The 19,066-nt window shown below is 42.5% G+C and overlaps 1 protein-coding gene across 2 annotated transcripts in view; it reads left to right on the forward strand.

Moving 5' to 3' along the window:
- The first annotated feature begins 624 nt into the window (after nt 1-624).
- Nucleotides 625-19,066, forward strand: part of TAF4B (TATA-box binding protein associated factor 4b) — a 69,146-nt gene continuing 50,704 nt past the window's right edge. Inside the window, exons 1-4 of one of the 2 annotated variants that reach the window (XM_040550223.1) lie at nt 625-902; nt 6,000-6,137; nt 14,299-14,447; nt 15,199-15,306. In XM_040550223.1, coding sequence (XP_040406157.1) covers nt 6,098-6,137; nt 14,299-14,447; nt 15,199-15,306 — 297 coding nt within the window. In that variant the 5' untranslated portion in view covers nt 625-902; nt 6,000-6,097. The remainder of the gene's footprint in view (nt 903-5,999; nt 6,138-14,298; nt 14,448-15,198; nt 15,307-19,066) is intronic. The other variant, XM_040550224.1, reaches the window with a different exon arrangement.

Below are 19,066 nucleotides of genomic sequence, written 5' to 3' on the forward strand. Positions count from 1 at the left end.
CCTGCGCTTTGTCCCGAGAGGATCATGCTGTTAGTTCTAAACTTCCTTCTCCTCACTGTCGGACTTCTTTATTTCAAGTGTTTAAATACAGTGACCGATGCCACTTAGTCTTACTATGTTGAGATCCCAGGGTATGTTATCGTTCAGTGCTGCTGTTGCTGTAATTGCTTTCTGCCAGGACAGTTCCTTTGTTGGAGCATCTTTTGCAATTACTTTCAGGTAGGATGTTGCCTAAATGGATGGCTGATCGTACATTAATTCCTGTGCTGCTGCTGCATGTATGCATTTCCTCTTTTTTGTTTCTTTTTCATCTTTCTTTTCACATGTCTGTATCAAAGACGGATGCCTCTCCAGGAACTGTAAGAAGTTAATGTAATAAGAAAAAAGGAGTCTTTATTAAGTAAGTTTTCCTTCGGATTTCCCAGCACTCGCATTATGCTATAATGTCTGAGGATTCAACAGTCAAGGATGAGCCTTAACTCCTTGCCAACTTTCCTCTGAAGTGAACCACAATGGAAATATGTTACTGTTATTTAATAGTATGGGCCCCGTATCTTCAGGTTTTCTACCTAGCGTTTTGACTCTCGGAATGGACCTGGTTTAACTGAAGGATGTTCAGTTAAACATGCAGGTGAACGAATGCACGTGTGAGGTGCTTGTCGTTTAGGAAGAACAACTCTGCAGTACTTTCTGTTGTTGTTTTCCTATTAGCTTGGTTTCATTATGTGAGGGCACACTGCATGTAATCGGACTTGTATTTGTGACAGTAGGCAGATGTGGCAGAAGTAGCATTACCTTTCTGTTGCATCAGCTTGTTTTCCTTGCTCTTGGGACAAGAAATGAAGAAAGCAGACTTTGTATTGAAAGTTCAGAGGTGCCAGTGCAGTACAGCATTGTAAACTGTAAGTAACTGCATGGAGTTTAATACTGCAGAAGGAGCACAGTTGTCAGATTTCACATGGATCAGGAAATTTCTCAAAATAATCATCCTATGGACAACTTAAAAAATGCATTCTTGCTTGATAAAGTGTTAATGTTCTACTTCTATCTTTATTACTTTTTAAATATGGAATCCATAAAAATCATCCAGATACTTAACTGCAAGATGTATAGCATAAAATCTACACGTGCTGATCTACTTAGAAAAGACAGTGGAATAAAACCACCAAATCCTGATAAGTTTGTTTCAAGTAAATGATAAAATCTAGCCATGCAGACTAAAATTGGCAAGGGATAATTCAGCTGGCTTTAAAAACCAAAGCATTCAACCTGTGATACCTGTGGAAGCTGTAATGAAAAATGCATGCAGACAGTACGCTCGCCCTGAGCTTCTGTCAGAAATGTTTGAATTGGCTTGTTTTGAGAAAGTGTGGACAGCAGTGCTCTTAGCAGGTGTTTTGCGGTACTTGGGAACTTAGTGCAGTCTGGAGCAGGCATTGCACCTGTGCTTGCGGAGGGCTGCTGTTTGGGGAAAAGAAGGGCACCCAGGATAGCTGTGTTTGACCACGTTCGGGGGCAGCAATGGCTCTTGAAAGTCATGGATTTAGGCCGTTTTTTCTTTTTCAGCTTCTACTGTTCCCTCCCTCGCCCACAGCAAAGCCAGGAGGTGGGGGAGTTACTGGCTGACGACCAGATATGGCTCTTCACTTCTCTGAGCATGGATTTTCCTTCTGCCAAAGTTTACCAAGTTCCTCAAGGAAGATCACTGAGCTTCGCAAGTTCTCTGGTGCATACAGAACCCAGACTTACTCATGAGTATCGAGGTTTTCCCTGCATTTTCTTCTGTGAAATGCAGGTTTGGGGCCGAGTGGCCAGCTGTAGGACTAGTGCTGTGTACTCAAGGCCTTCCTCCTTTACCCTTAAGGGTATCTCCTGTACCAGCAGTGATGAGGTGGGAGACTGTGCCTGTCTGACTGTACTACGTTTTCAGCTGGGGGCTCTTTTATGTGCTTCCAACAGGACAGGTTCTGCCCTGAAGCTTTGGTTGTGGCGTTTCGGCCTTAAATACTCTTAGACTGGATGGTGGGGCTTTTTAACAGGGCTTTATAATACCCTTGGTTAAGTTAAGCTTACTGTTGCGGGGGGGAAATGGTTGAGCTGTGCTGTTAACAGGAGGAAATAGTTAAAGGCTCGGGAAGGGGAAGGAGTGGCGAGGTTTCTCTTAACACTTACTGCATTTCTGGTTCTTTTCTGTCATAGCTGAGTAGGGCAAATAAATTATTTTAACAAAGTAATTTGAATGTTTTGAAGGGCCACGAGACATGTTCATAGCTCACCTTAGTGTGTTTGGGCCTGATGCCACTTTGGACGGGTGGAAGGTAGAGAAGGAGCATAAAAACAATGAGGGAGTGTTGTTCCTTGGTTTCTTTCTTAACTTTTCTTGAATGCAGTTCCCTGTCCCTTCTGTGTCTGCCCATGTGGATTTTAAGTTATTCCCTGGTTCTCAAATGCTGTGGGCAAGTGTAACAGCATTGATCACAGGCAGGTGTTGAAAGGACAGTTAGACATAGCGTCACAGAATGGTTTGGGTTGGAAGGGACCTTAAAGATTCCCTAGTTCCAACCCCCTGCCATGGGCAGGGACACCTCCCACCAGACCAGGTTGGCCAAGGCCCCATCCAGCCTGGCCTTGAACACCGCCAGGGATGGGGCATCCACAGCTTCTCTGGGCAGCCTGTGCCAGGGCCTCACTGTCCCCTGAGTGAAGAATTTCTTCCTGATGCCTACTCTAAATCTACCCTCTTTTAGTTGAAAAAGTCTTGTGCTATCACTCCACTCCCTGACAAAGAGTCCCTCCCCAGCTTTCCTGTAGGCCCCTTTAGGTACTGGAGGGCCGCTATAAGGTCTCCCTGGAGCCTTCCCTTCTCCAGGCTGAAAAACCCCAACTCTATCAGCCTGTCTTCATACGAGAGGTGCTCCAGCCCTCTGATCATCCTCGTGGCCCTCGTCTGGACCTGCTCTTGTGATGGGACAACAAAATGCAGAGGTCAGCTGGATGCTGAGCATCCTCCATTGCTAACTTAGAAGAGTGCTGGTTCATCTGGCACAGGTCAGTGTTGGTAATGAAACTGTTGCTGAAGATGTCCGCTGGGTCCATGCCGTGCCTCTGCATTGTGCTAGGCTGGCAAGCTGGTGCAAGGCTCAGCTGCCGTATAAATGTTCCCTTCCATCCTCGTCAGAGGCAAAACAGCAGCAGGTACAGGTCAATGGCTCCTGTTTGCAGCTCAGTTCTCTTCACTTGTGTATTTTGGCCTGTCCCTGGCGAGTTTTCTTCTGCCTACAGCTTATCTGGGCTGATAGGGAGTAACTGTTTCGGAAGCACGACTGTGCTTGCTGGCAGAAGACAGGCAGCCAGCGAGCAGGCACCTGTGGGTGGGAGGGAGGGAGGTTATGCAGTATCCCAGCTCTGCTCCTGGCTGGCACAGGGCTCCATCTCTTCGGGTTTCTCTTAATTGTGTAGCTCTAAGGTCATCTGCAGAGGTGAGGGCAGGCAAACCTCTGCACGGTGCTGCCTCCCGAAGTTGGCTGGGGGGCTGTCAAGTACAGCACTCCCTGTCTCCCTCCTGTCCTGTTTGTTGTCTCTTGGTTGTAAAACTGCAGGAGGAATTTGATGTTTTCATATTTGCAATGGGTCCTTCGCTTTGGAATAGAAGGAAGTGCTGATTTTTAAAATAAGTTCTTATTTTCTACTTTGATTGTGTAGGAGGAGGATATCCAAAGAGTTCTTGTTTGAACACGTCAAGAAACGAGGCTTTCCTTCAAAGTCTGCAGTTTCTGAATGTAGATAATTTCTTGAAGTCTAAGCGTAATACTTTGACTGTAGGATGACCGATAGGTGCTAAATGATGATGGTTTCAACCTTTTTTATCCCAGTAGTGTCCTCTGTTTAGTAGTTTTGTCAGGATGGATTGTTTGCAAACTCCTCTCTTCACAAGAGGCAACACCAGCCAGCTTTTTTCTGATGAGGGATCAGCAAAGCTGTGGCAGACCTGTGGAACTAATACAAACTTAAAAGATAGTGAGTAAATGTCTTCAGCTGATCTGTAGGATTTGGTTTTACTTTTGTGACTGAATGAGTCTGGTGAAACAATGCCTTCATATCATTAAAGGCGCTGCCCCATGGGAATTATGATTTAAATCTTGGCAGAAGATATAAAGCTAATTTCTATATTTATGGTTTTCTCATAAAAGCAGATGCACTGTGAATACTGGAGCACTGAAATATGATGCTCAGTAAAATTAATGTTATATGCTATTTAGATTTACAATCAATTACTGATTGGTGAATGTTAAACTTTTTTTAATCATTAGAAGAGAGAACTTGAGCCTGACTTCGGTTGCTTTTTCAGTATTTAAAGGATGCTTATAGCAGTAAAAATAGCATCATCCATGCACAAGTGACAGCCGAAAAAGTACTAAATATATTTCAATATTATTTTTCCAAAGTCACTGAGAAAGTAGGTAAGCTCCGGAGTTGTTATATTGAGCAGTTTGCAATACCAGCGTTTTTTAAGTTCTCTTAGAGAACCAGGTATTTGCCATGTCGCGTGAAGGAAATCTGTACTATGTTTATTGGGTAGGACTGTACCTTAAGAGTTGTTTATGCAAGTCTGGCTGTAAGTTGCAAAGCTTCTGGTGTGCATCAAAAATGAATAATACGTACTGTCCCATGCGTTTGAAGAATTTGTGTGTTTTTGTCATCTGAAGTTTTTTGCATGAAGCTACTTCTCTGAAAATTCTGGTGATTTTACAAGAAAAATGTGTTTAACTTACAAAGCAGAAAAGATCACAAAAGATGTAGGTAAGCTGCTTGTTACCCAAATTGTGATGGTTAAGGTCTGTGCTGCTCTCTCTGTCACCTTTTGAATGAATGAAGTCCACTGGCAGATCTTGTCTCAAAGAAATACTCTGATCAAAACTGAAGCATGGAAAACCCGATGGCAGATGGAAAACCCTTGTTACTCATGAGCAGATCTAGTTTCTGTTCAGAACTCTTGAAGCTCGGTGATCTTGCTGGGGTAAGTTGCTGAACTAAGACCAGTTGGGTGTTACGATTGGTCTTGTTTTTCATAGTCCGTGCCTGAAGGCCTCTTCTAGCGTGCGCTCCCAGTTGGGTGGAGGCAGAGGAGATGGGTTTGTTGGTACTGGCTGCTCCTAGGTGTTGCCTGGAAAATTTGGATTCCTTGTGTGGATGTTCAGGTGGGGTTAAGAAGTGGGTGACACAGGGTGTCCTGGTTGGCAAAACTCTCGAAGGCTTTCATTTGCAGCTTGCCAAGTGGCAGATGCTTTTTAGCTTAAGTGGTGCCCTCTGGAAGCCAGGTCCCGCTGGCTGTTTGGTGTATCAGGAGGGAATCCTCTTGGGGCAGCTGATGATGTGTGTTGAAGGGGGTGGGTGTATTCATGACACCTGTATAGGGCTTGTATCCTTATCACTTCACAAATATCACACAGTTTTGCTGACAGTTCCAACAGTATCCGTGTAGACAGAAGCTAATACTTGCATGAAAATTTTGCTGTCTTCTGCCAGGATTTTTGTTAGTCCTATCCCATTTAGGACAAGGGGATAACCAGTGTTAAAATTTAGTGTTGAGCCCCATGCTTGCCTTTCTGAAATACGTGTATGAATATATTATATGAATATAATTATCCAACAAAGGGGTGAGTATGTGCGTTTAGAGGAAATCAAGTGGAATTCAACCTGCTGTTGGTCCCTATTTGAACACCAAGAGAACAAGTGTCTCATTGCAAGATTAGTCTGGATTAATTGAGTTAATTCTCCTCTTATTTAAAGGAGACAGAGATTTAAAGGGGGGTGGTGATACTGCCTTTTATTAGAACTCTGTCAAGGCACCAGTTCAGTTTTTAGCATCTCTTGATCTAAAATTAAAATTCATAATTAAGCACTCCACAAGTTTCAGATTTCTCTGTAACAGCTTATTGCCTCATGGTGTTCTAGAAATGCTAAGTGCAGGGTATTGGCATATCTTGTGGTTCTTATAGAGCTGTGTGCTGCTATGTGTCAGACTTCGAACTCGCTATTTAAGGAATTTGACTCCAGTGAATACTAGATCACAGCAAGCTAGAAGAAGGTGTGGCGTATGGATTCCCTGGCTTGTTGCAGTAGGAGTTCCCTTGAAGGTAAGGAAATGTCACTTTGGCTCCTTTGAGATACTGTATCATTGCCATCAGCTGAGTTCTCTGCAAATACACAAAGCTGCTTCATGAAGTAACTTGGGTCCATGAGAACTCAGTCAGTTTATCTAATCTGTAGGCAATCCTGGAACTGTCTGATTACTTAGGCAGGAAAGCAACCAAGCCTCAAGTAGGAAAGTTGCAAGCCACAAAGATGAGGTGGGGAAATGCTGATGGGAAACAATCCCAGAGGCTGAAAGATGTGGCTCAAGGACAAAAGCTAGATGTTCTCGCGATATCAAATAAGACTGCCTCGTGGAACGCAGAGTTGGCATGGGATCCCATATGCCTACCCATAATAAAAACAGAAACTCTTGGGATTCAAGTGTAATAAATACACTTTGGATTTGAACAGAAACAGTAGTGCCATCTTGGAACTATGCCCAGAAAACATCTATGATCTCAGTTATTTACAGCCCCTCCAAGAATCAATGCAATGTCCAGATTTTCTTCAGATGTTTGGTATGGACATCTGTTGTTTGCTATAAATAAAAGGTACTCTACCTTGCAACTGGGACAGTTATATTTTTGCATAGGAGTTATACTGTTACTTAGTAAAATTATGTGGATATAAATGTATTTTCAAATAATGAAGCTGAACTGTGTGCGAGTCTAGGAAAACTCTTTAACAGGAGCATGGGCCTGTATTCCTTGAAAAGGCAGCGATGCTGTTGGGAGGCCCCACTGCTAGTCCGTGAAACAGATGTCCATCTGGGCCCCAAAAATGCACTAGTGAGCAGCTAGGCTCCAGCACTTTGGGTGAGATTTACGGTGTGAAACATGGTTTCAGGTATTTGCGTTTTTAGTCTAGTTCCTGGAGTAGGGGAGGGAGAGGGGGCTTTATACTCTTCAGAAAGATGCACGATGCCAAATTATTTGAAATAATAGGTTGCCTGACTCCATTCTATCCTGCTCACAATAGATTTCTTCATCCCTTTGCTGGCTCTGTATGCTTGAGAAGGCTGTGCCTGTGCAGGCTGTCTCAGGAGCTGGTGCCCAGTGTTAGTACAGAAGCTTAGTGGAGAAAGGTTGGCGTTTCAGGAGGTTTTGGCTGTGCACACCTTGAGCCATTAGTGTGACAGAGTTGTGGCTGCATAGTGCTTTAAAAACCTGCTCACAATAATACGGGTAATCTGGGAAACTGTGCTGCTAGCGAAACAGTGCTGTTAACACCTGGACAGTGAAGTCTGCGGGTAAGGCTGGCTTTGAAATGCTTTGAGATGCAACCAGATGTCCACAGCTGGTGCAAAGTTAAAAGCTGTAGGCCAGAGTCTGCACAAATCTGCAGTGCAGCGTTCGTGTGATTGGCAAAGATGCAGTCAACTCCTTTAAAGAACTTGTGTGATTTGGCGTTTCTCTGCATCCTTGCATTTTGTTGAGCTTCCCTCTATTCTCTTGTAACATGAGAGCAAGTTGGAATTACGACCTTTGAATGCTTTTCCTGGCCCGGAAATTCACGTCTTCCATACCTATGGGCAAAACAAGGTGTCTTGAATTAGAACTAAAAATTGGACACCTCACAGTGGTATCATGGCATCCACATGCTAGTCACAGTTTCTGAGCCATTCGCACAAAGACCTATTAGTATACAAACGTCCCTGGAACAAGGAAAGAATGCAAAGAGTGACTTCTGAAATATGTAATTATTCAGTTAGTGAAATGACAGATGAAGAGAATCAACTGCTTGAGGGCCTGGGGATGTGGTGCGTGGTTCTGGTTGCTACTAGACCAGTGTGATTATTGGTTGACCATGGCTGAATTCCTTTTGCCTCTACAAACATTAACTTCCAGAGGTTGGTGATGATCTGTCATGTGCAATGAAGTGCTTTGTGGATGGAGTGCACTACAAGCTGAACGACTCAGTGTGGCCCGTGTGGTATAGACAAGCCCTCTATCCTGCTTGTCTAGGAAATGTAAGAGCAATCACACGTTTTCCCTCAAGAAGTCCCCGAGCAGGAAATATTCATGGCCTCCCCAGAAGATCAGTTGTCAAAATATGATTGTATTCGATTTAAGATGGCACTTGTCACTGGGAGCCTGTGGCTGGGTAACTTCAGGTGGCAGCCAAACTGCTGTTGTAGCATCATTCTTAAGGTAGTGAGAAGCTGCACTTGTCACTGGTGGTGCCTCCAGATTGGGCTTTCATCCTTTTTTCGTCTTCAGTGCAGGAATCTGCAGTCGACATCTAGAAAAACTCAAGTAGCAGGTGAGGGTTATGGGGAATAAGTAGTTACCTTGCATGCAGCACAGTCCATAATTCACCTGAAAACACAGGACTCCAACATATTAGTGGTTATACGAGTTGTGTAGAAGTGGGCCACGTCGGTATCTAACTCACCTGCCATGTCTTTCACAGTATTTCATTAACACTTCCTGCCTGTCTAGCAGTCTTTCACAGCCAGTCTACAACACAATGCACCTTGGTATGGTCACCATTTAAATAGTTAGTCTCTAATAAGGCCTGTTTTAGATCGATCTTAGTCCTGAAATGTGTTTTTGTAACTTTTAAATGACTCAAGCAGGATTGAAGAAGAAAAATTTCCTTTTTTTTTTTTTAAGGATGCATTTAGAGAGAGAAACTGTTTTCAAAACTGCTGCATGGATTAGCAGTGTTTGGCCTTTTATTTTGTGGATTTTGGTTCATCCCAAACACACACTCTAAGAAACTTAATACTAATTTTCCTTTCAAGTTGACACTCAGCTCCTGCTAAAAACATCCCCTTGAAAACTGCTCTTACCTTGTAACTGCCTTCAGAGCTGTCCCTTTGTTTTGAGAAGTTCAGTGAAAACAGACTTGTTTAGGAACAGAGAGCACTTACATGTTTGAAAACAGCAGTAATGTTTTTGTTGTTAAACTGTTTGCTCGTTGATTTGGGGTCTGAAAGTCTCACTTAAACCCCGCGTTTTTATAATCACTGTTTTTAACCTATATTCTGCATTTCAATGCATTCCTGAAGGGAACTTTTCTAAAATTGGGAACATACCTGATGTGTGCATCCCTTGTTTCAAAACAAACAACTCGCCCTTGTTTGAAAGCAGCTGTGGTAACTCGTGTTCTCTTAAATGAATTGGGTCTGATTTTGTTGGTTCTTGCTTGTATGTTATTTGAGGAGGCAGGCATGAAAGGTATGATTTCCTAAGTAGGAGACAGGCTTTTGCTTTCTTGTGTTGTGCTGCAGTGCGCTGTGGCAAAGCAGTGCTAAAGAGCTGTTGTGTTAAGCAGTTGTGTGGGAAATCGTGTAATCAAAGTGGTGATTTAATGTGACAATTTGAGCTTCACATGGAACGAGGGACGGTGCCTTTCCACAGCAGCACCCCTGCTAGCTAGTTCACCTCAGGTGAAACTTGAGAAACAAAATTATGGAAACTCCTTGTGGATGTCCTCCTTCCAAAATGGCCTCCTCAGGCTTGTCTTAGGCGTTAGAGCCGTAATGGTGGAAGCTGGGACGCTTTCAGCATGTGTCATGTGCAGTCCTGCTGGATGAAGCCCTGAGCTTCGGTTGCTGGCCCAGCTGTACCCTGACAGCTGTGTGGTGTTCCTGACACCGTTGCCTGACCACAGAGGTTGAAGCAGCAAATGGGAATTTAACAGCAGGCCTTTGGTTTTCCATGGCACGTGCTGCTGGTGTGCCTATGTATAGAGGATGCTGTGGGTGGTGACTGTCTAAGCCCTGTCTGAGTGACCCCGGGCGCTCTTTCTGAAGGAGCAGCTCCTCTTCAGGAGAAGGCAGCTCGCTGGGGACAAAGGGCAGGGCTCCCAGTGAGACCCTAAGTTGGGAAGCTGTAGCCTGGCTCCTTCTGGTTAGCTCTGAGGGAAGCTGAGCTGGGTCTCCATTGTCAGCTCCTTCCTGCAGGACTGCGGCTGAAGGTAGGTGTGCAGGGAGCAAAAGGTTTACGTGAAGTAGCTGATTTTATTTCAGATGGGTTCACTGGCAGTCAAGAAAAATAAGTAGCTTCCCAAGGGGTGTTTTTGGCAGGGCAGGCAGAAGTCCTAGTGACAGAAGTCAGTTAATTGTAGAAAGGGCTGCTAATCTGAGAGACAGAGCCTTCCAGTGAAGCCCGTGAACAACTCGTCCCTGCTGGTGGCTGCTCACTTACATTTTCTGTCTTTGATCTGAAAATAGGAACAGCCTTGCAACTGTGAAGGGATTGTGCCTTGGGCTGGCTATCAAAGTGTAAGAACGTCTTACCTCTCTTCACTGAAGCAACTAGTGTAAAACTATCAAGCTGTGTCTCCTGTAAGCATTGCTTTCTTGGCAGTGCTGCCCAAAAGAGGGCACCTTTGGTGTTAGCAAGATGCCTGGCATTGTTCAGTAAGTATGTACAATATTTTGGTCAGAGATTGCAGATATCTTTTCAGATTTTAAAAGTGCTGAGCAGTGTTAGCCTGAAACCTGAATTTCAGTTCTTCAGTTTTTTTCTTTTTTTCCCCTCTCTTTCTGTAGAGTTAGTGTAGTGACTGACTGCAAGAGTTGGAGTGTGTAGTTCTGCAAAAAAAGTGCTTTCTAGTGAATGTGAAAACAGCTCCTGATAACCAATATTTTTCTTGTCAGTTCCAATAGTATTATCTTGGTAGCTGCATGACTCTGTAGTGAGCTTTCGCTGGAGAACCTCAGGGATACCATTGCCTGCTCTTCTTTCATTTCACACTTGTGCAGCTATACGCAGTGCATGAAGCTCTGAGCGCTGTGCAATTTTGCTCTGGCAGAAGTTACCTCCTATGTTTCTTCTCAGAGCCTTCACTGTTGACTTAAGCACTGGGTCATTGCATTCCTTTCAAGGTGAAAAGGAATCAAAAGTTTGTGTGTTTTGTTTTCAGCTGTGAAAAAGTGTAGCTTGCCACAACCAGAAGTGGAAAATGCCCTCCTCAACAGCTTTCAAATTTTCAGACAATCCATGCGTTGGTTTACTGTCACTTCACAACATCAGGTTGTAACTGCCAAAACTCTGTGTTTGAGGCTTCGAAGTGATGTCTTGTGGCTTTCATTCTACAGATTTGTAGTAGTGGCTGCTTCAAGTTTGTCTTCAACTTTATTTGTGCTGGTATCTGTCTTTTTTTAGTGTTACTCCTGCAAGAGCAGTTGTAGCAGATTACCATCATATTGGTTTTGTTTCAGAGTTCTGCTTTCACTAGCTGTCACAAAAAGCTATTGACATGAAGAGGCTACCACCTTATAAAAAATTGCCAAATGGTACAAATATAGCAAAATTGAAGTTTGCTCCAAGTGGAAAGGTTCATATTACACTGGAGAGTTCTGTGTGACTACACTGGAGTGGCCTTGGGTAAATTCTTCTGTGCATGCTATCACCTGGTGATAAAGCTAAAAGACTTAAAGACTTTTTAAACTGTTTTGATGAAGCATGAGTGTCCATGTATAAACTAATCCTGTCATCAGGTAGAAAGTTCCCTCATATTTGTGGCATGGTGCTGTTGGGGAAACATTGCTGTCATGGTCAAATGTAAAGGGGCTACTGGGACCTGTCCCCTGGTGGGGAGGGTTATTTTGTGTGCTTTTTTTTGTTGTTCAAAATATTGAACAACAATGACCTGTGTAGTATTTGCATAAGCTTTCCAGCTGTGTTGCTTTTGAGTTAATTTCCCATCAAGTGGAGCCTGCTGGAAGCTCTCCCTGTTCAAGTGACTGGAGGAAGGAGTACACTTCAGGCACGGTCTTCATTTCTGGCAGAGCTTAACTGAAGCTTCATAACAGTAGTGCGAAAACCACCCTTATAATTAATTAAGTTGGCTGGTAATTAACCTGTTTTGTTTCTTTCTTGCAGTATGATTCAGAGAAGTAGAATTTGTGCTTCTGACAGTTTTGCTTAAAAAATAAACCAACCAACCCCATATATAATGGCTAGTGACAAAATATCCAAATTCATGAAAACAAAGAACATAATGTATTCCAAATCTCTAAAGGAATTAAATGATGCACTTATGTATCTTTTCTTAAAGAGTAGAGCTAGCAATGAGTTTTTAAAGCAAGCTGAGAAAGGTAAACCTAAAACCTCCAGCAGCGATGCTTCTACAACCCTGAATGGAGACCTAGAGCAAAGAGAGATGCTTTTGCTATCTAAATGTGTGGCATCATCAGCATTCCCTCTTTTCCTGGAATCTGCGTAAGCATGTGATGTGAACAAGGAAAAAAAGGCATTTTTTTGACTGATGAGAAATTACATGCTATGAATTGCTGTCTAAATAAGACGACATGAGAAGAAAATTGAAAATCTTCTGTGATTCCAGGCATTCACTGATTAAATTAAAAGATCTATCTGTACCTAAATGTAGCTATAGTCAAGATTTCAGTGGAGAAGGAGAAAGCTGAGTTGTTGGATGGAGTAACAGTATTTTTCTGGATATGCAACTGTCTTGTGAATTTGCCCCACCAAGTAAAGGTTGGTTGAGAATGGGGGGAATCATTCTAGATGCAGCCCTGGCAGCCTTAGTTTGTGCTATGTAAATGGCAGGATGTTGGTTTTACAGAATTTTATATGAAGTTTTTTGTTGCCTTATGCTTTTAGATGTGGAGGATGAAAAGCTCCCTCTAAGCACCTGGCAATAGTTTCACATTTATCAACTGTTTTTAAAGAGCTGGTGGCTCTAACTGTTCTATTAATTTTAACTCAGGTGGAAGCAGTGTTTTAGGTTGCATTGTGTGGCATATTTTGACAACTTCCAGATGAACCAGCCATTGAAGACCGTTCCATGATACAGAGTTGTTACAAACCAGGAAATACCACGAGCGTGGCAGAAGAACTGGGATTCTTCAAACGTTGGCTAACCTGCAAGACAGATCTATGCGGTCCCCAAAATAAATAAATAAAAATAAATAAAAATATATTTTTTAAAATGAAGTACTCTTATTTGCTTATCTTGCATTCTTCTGTACATTTCCTCCTTTCCTGTATGAGGCCCTCACTAACCAGCTGTGTGCAGGGGGCAGTGGTGGACGTGGTAGTGGTGGACCTGGCAGCTGCTGAAGGTAAAGGAGGTGAGGGCAAAGGGAAGGTGCTCTGTATCTGTAGCTCCTGTGGAAGATTTGCAGGGGTCCAGGCCAGGAACCCAGCCGGCTTTTTGTCATCGTGACCTTGCTGAAATGTCTGGGATTTCCAGAGTCCAGCCCGTGGGGGGACAGGGAGGAAGGAACAGGCATTGGTAGCTGAATGGCTCCCAAGTGCAGAGCTGCTGGGACTCTGTTAAGGCATCTGATTCTCCTCAGAGTGCTTTTAATTTGAAAGCTTGAGTGAAAATACCTCATTGTTTGTTAACTGTTTAATTGTCGGTCCTTATAGGTGATGGGTCAGGAGGAGGGTTGTAGGAGCAATCATGCTGGGCTGACATTGCTGTATGTTTAAAAGAAAAAATAAAAACCAAGGAAACGAGACAGGAGAGTTACTTTTTTGTGGGGGTTTTCCTATTTGGCTGTAATCAACTTTGTTTACATCCATGAATTCAAATGATTTTGGACAGATCCTTGACAGAGGGACAGCTGGAAATGTCTGGAATGGCTTTCGGTGGGGACCACTGCCCTCTGACTGAGGGGCATGGTCTTGGTGTAGGCAGGTGAACTGGTACCACTCAGGCTACAGTTCCCATTGCAGGTTTCCTCTAAACTGCATCTTCACCTGCAAGGATGTGCCTGAATGCTCAGAAAGGGAAAATGTGTATAGAGGCAGCTAAGTCCAATAGTGGTGATACGTTTTGCAGGCTGAAGAACTGCATGAAGAGGTTGCTGTTAAAATAATTCCAGAGTGTGTGTGTCCTGGTGGGGAGAAATGTCTTTTCTTTTTTTTTTTCCCATGTCCCAAATATCTTTTGACTCAAATAATGAATTGCTTTGCAATTTGTATCTTGTACACGCAATGTTTTGATATGGCTGTCTAGTCAAGTTTGTCCCTTGACTTTGGGAGTTGTTTTCTGTGATAAAATGCAGCGTAAACCTGATGTAGGCTTTTTAGCTCTTAAATTTCTTGGCAATTGTTTCTTGGGGTAAGAAACTAAAAGTTACATTAGCTTATCAGTGTGGTCTAGCTATTTCTTCCACAGAAGTATTGAAAGCCATAATATCGCTTAATTTCTAACAGTCTGGATGTTTTTCTCCAACAGGAACTGTTCTTATCAGAAGCAGTAATGGCCAACTAATGCTGGTATCTCAACAAGCAATAGCACGAGCACAGACTCAGCCACAAAATAACACAAGTGTACGACCGTCTGTACCTACCAGCACACCTGCAGTCAGAATATGTGCTGTACAGGTAACTTCTCTCACGGGCTTAATTTTATGTATCTGTGTGTTACATGTTCATAACAGGGTTTGCAAGTAAGCTATTAAGGGTTAACTAAGCATTTCAATGTTTTCTGAGCAGCATGGTCGGTGTGTTTCGCACATGATCATTGTGCTTTGCTTTCTCAGTTTTTCAAGTTGCTAGTCATTGCGTATGGTATAGTTCAACTTAAAAATTTTCTCTATTATGAGAAAGAAGGTGCTTATTAAGAAAACAAACAAACAAACAAAAAAAAAAAACACCCATACTACCTAAATGTTTATGGCTAGCATAACTGCAACCTTTCAGTCTTATGGGATACTTCTCTGAAGCAAAGTGAAGCTGAGAACCTTTCCCAGGTCCCCAGGATTTTCCTTCTCCTTCCCTAAGCTCTGCTGGCTTTTTGCTTCCATCTTTTATAATGGTAGTCAGCACACAAAGTAAAAGTAGGTCCAAAAAAGTAATTGCCTGCATAATACTCCCCAAATGCTCATCCTTTAACCATTTTATTCTGATTAGGCATTGTGGCTAAATGTCCCTGAATATGTTCTCACGTAAACTAGTAGGCAAATAGCTTTGTTGAAAAGTGCTTTAACAATATGGGTTATATGAATGATACTTGTCTCATTACTGTAAGAGCAGGTGTCTTGGTTTTTATTGAACAAGAGCAGGTACTAACTTCAGTGCCTGTGTTTTCTGCGTGTGCATAATTGTTACTTATGTATTTATTCTTTTTTTTAAGAACTCTGGCACCCAGTTACTAAAGAAAGCAGTAGCTACTCCTGTGAACACGTTATCTCAAACAACAAATGCTGTGGCTTCTACTGTTCAGCCACCTGCTGTAATACAGGTAGGTAGCAGCTTCATTGCACAACGGAATAAGTAATGGAGAGAACTGGAGAAAATATGAATATATTCTTGTAATTTCTAACTCTAATGTGGTTTTCACTAACCTGATAGCTTTTGCTTTTAACTTAATAATGCTTCTGCCAGCACATTTCAGATCTTCCCTTACTGCAGTAGAAAGCGCTTGCAGAATATCAGTGAGCAATGTGTAAAATAAATAGTTCAAAGAACCATTTCCAATGCATTTGTGCCTTGTGATTGAGCTCCTTTAAGCTCTAGATGAAGCTTTTCTGGGAGATGGAGACTTCCTAATACTTTTTTTGTTTGGGTCCCCTAATTTCTTAGGGGGGAAAAAATGTACTTGAGATGGTGCTGCGGGGAAGATAAGCTGGCTGCACCAGTCAAGCTGTTTTTCAAGTTTGTACTTTTGATACTTTTTTGTTTTTCTCATTAAAGGCTGAAGGAAGATCGTAGCTGAAAACCTCTCTATTGTATTTGGTAGACAGATTCCAAAGATACAACTGTAGGTAGACAGTGATTGGAAATGCCACATTATTTTTAGACTTTTTTTTTCCAACTTCTCTTTATCAGAGGGAAGTGCTGTAGGACTCTTTTGAATAGACCCTTTCTACCTGTAGAGCATGACAGTTCTAGATTCAGTTCTTACTCTGTTCTTGTGCGTCAGAGTTCTGGATATGCACGTATAATGAAAATGCTTCTTTCTGCAGCTAAAATATACTGTTATCCCTGGAGAAATTTTCCTTGTACTTTTTTTTTTTTTTTTTGTAGAAGAGCTTGAAAGGGACTGGTCTATAGTGGTTGACCAAGCATTCAGAAAATGAACAAAAACCCCCCACGTTGGATGCATGTTCTTGACCTTGAGTGTGTTTGAAAGATGGGGAGATAAGTTTGCTGACAGCAGTAACTAACAGTCTGACTTACAGATCTGTCCTCCTGCTGTTTTTCTGTATTAGTAACTGAAAATTACTTACAGCTCTGTCTGTGATCTGCTCTCTCTTCCTTCTCACTACAGATGGGTAATGTTGGGCTTAAAGGGGAAAACCCAGAGATCTCTTAATACCTTTTCTGTTTTGCTACGGGTGGAAACGACACATGCTTCTTGTCTAACAATAACAGTAATGTGTCTTCCTGACCTATTTTTATTTTGGAATTCTAGCTTGCAAGCCATGTGTTTATGGTCTCTAAATAGAAGTCTTTAGGATATAAAAACAATAGTCGTCTATTGTACTATGTGGGGAGAAGAGAGAAAGATTTCTTACAGCTGATGGATGGATGCATCCTCATAATCTAATGTGAATAAATGTGGAGGATCATCATGCTATTAACGTCTCAATTTTTAACTTTCATCTGTCTTTGATGTGGTTCTTAGTTCAGTTTTGATATAATCAGTTCAGCTTGTGATTTTCTGAGATATTTAAAGACGTAGTATTTCTGGCAAGGTTTCTTTTTTTGGTTGTAGAAACCTGACCACTTCTAATGAGCGTGGGGCTGGATTTGAGTAGCCAGAAGGATGACTGTAGGGAAAAATGCATACTGCTGTTTTGTTTGTAACAGCTTCCTCAGAGCCTGCCTGTTTGCAGACTATTACAAACCCCTCTGTACAAGTCTCTTTCATAATAGAGAGTAAATAGGTTCGTATGGATACATATTGCTATCATAGGGCTGCTTCAGTCCTCACCCTGGGGCAGGTGAGATGAAAGAGGTCTGACAAGGGAGCCTGTGTGGCAGGTTGCAGGAACTGCCTGGGGAAGGAAAGGAAGAGCCCTTGGGCCTGGCGTCCTTGGCAGCTGTGTTGTTCATCAGTCCTAAAAGAACTTGCTGGTGTTAATTTTGAGTTTTTGGAGGTAACGGAAGAGGAGTGTTGGTGTGGAAATACAATGTCATGACAAAGTGGGAGACAGTGGAGAAGAAATAGTACTTGGCTTGATTGTGTCTCTTATCCTGAGTATATCCTTATGCTGAGTATAACTTTGTACACTACTGCATGCAGAACTCTCTCCTTTTACTGACTGCAGGATTATTCTTCTCATCCACAAAAGCATATGTTGTCATTCCTGAATGTTTGAGCTCAGAGGTTGGACAAAATACCTGTACTTTTTTAAAATCTTTTTACCTTCTTCCCAGATGGAATAACAGAGTTGCAAAGTATCTAATTAGCTTCATGCTGGGGCACTTTCATTTAAATGCAGAGCACTTCTCTTGGAATGACTTCAAAATATGCAGGATTAATGCCATTTTTTTTTTGTGGTGACTTTCTCTGTTGCTCAAAGTGAGAATGAGAATTGTCAGTAGCGAAAAAGGTTGAGGGCAGATGACAGAAGTTAATTCCCATATATTCATCGTTCTGGGAAAAGGGTCCAGCAGGCTTCCCGTTGTTCCCTCCCTCAGCTGATAAAATACTGTTCCGGTCTTGATGTGTAAACACACTGGACTTTGCAAGAGAGCAGCTCCAGCAAACCTCATGTTTTCGGTTTTTAAAAGCCCAAGGCATTGCAGCTTGACAGGTCTGTACTCTGTCCCCTTCCGTCTTCCTCCCTTCCATCTGTTTGTGGGATTCTCGTGCCCAGTTTGCCTCCCTGTGGTCTTAGAGCTGTTGAGCCTCATCCTTGGAAGAGGCAGTGGTGGTGGCAAAGATCCTGCAGAGAGCTATTAAAGTGTTACCAACAGTGGGAGCCGAAGCTGGAAAGCTTTCTGGTAGCTGCCTGCTTCTTTCATGTCAAGCTGGCAGCGGCTTGGGGAGGTATAGGGGGGGAAGGATCCACCCAGGAAAAAGTCTGACAAAAGTGCCAGTGTTTTTGCTCTAGCTTTAAAGGTTAGCTCGCTAATTTCCCCTGTTCTGAAGGGTTTAAAAGCATTTTGATATTCTACACAAACTCTATCCAGTTCTGATTTGATATTGTTTTATCTGTGATAGGGTAAGCTGGGCATTACCATCTTATGAGTAATGGGTGGAGGAAAAAAAACAATACTGACTTTCAGGCTTCAAATCTAAACTGGAACTTTTGCTTATTTCTGTTTTCTGTGAGGTCAAACTGTGGCTTTTTAGTTAACAAGTTGAGAAAATGAAAAGTGTGCTTTTTTTTTTTAGAAATGAAACATCTTACTTGTACCGTTATATCAGAAGAACAGTTGTTTTTTTATGTATCTGAAGTATTAATACTCATGTTTAGTAGGCTTTCTTTGGCAACTACTATTTTTCAGCCTGGTTTGCAAAGGAGAAAGGCAATTTTAGCTTTTGCTATAAACCTTTGCAACTCTTGTGCTGCCGGAGTTTCAGAATCTGTTGATAGAAAAAGAGGTTTGAAAAAGGCCTGAAAGTCCCATAAATGAGTTTTGAAAGGGTTTGTGTCTGGGCAGATTTGAGAGAGATCCAAATTGGTGCCCACAAGGAAAAAGCAGGAAGAACTTGGGTGCTGTGGCTCAGCTGGCTGCTTTCGCTGGCACGTGCATCCTTCCAAAGTGGACAGAAGACATCTTCAACCTGGTGCCTGCATGATAGGAAACATAAGGGACATTGCAACTGGGAGAGGAGCTGCAGGGGAAGAAAGGAAGATAAATAATCACTTGAAGTCATATTTTATCTTCAGAGTAGTATAACTTGGCTTAGAATTAAATTGATTAGTCTTAGACCGTAGAAGCTTGACAAAGTTAAGGAGTAGGTTTCTTCAAGACAGACTTTACCTTTCCCTCTTCGCTTGAAGTTGCAGGCAGTGACTTCAGACTGTGTGAGCCTCCATCCTTCC

Source organism: Cygnus olor, chromosome 2 (genome assembly GCF_009769625.2).
Source record: "Cygnus olor isolate bCygOlo1 chromosome 2, bCygOlo1.pri.v2, whole genome shotgun sequence".
NCBI lineage: Eukaryota > Metazoa > Chordata > Aves > Anseriformes > Anatidae > Cygnus > Cygnus olor.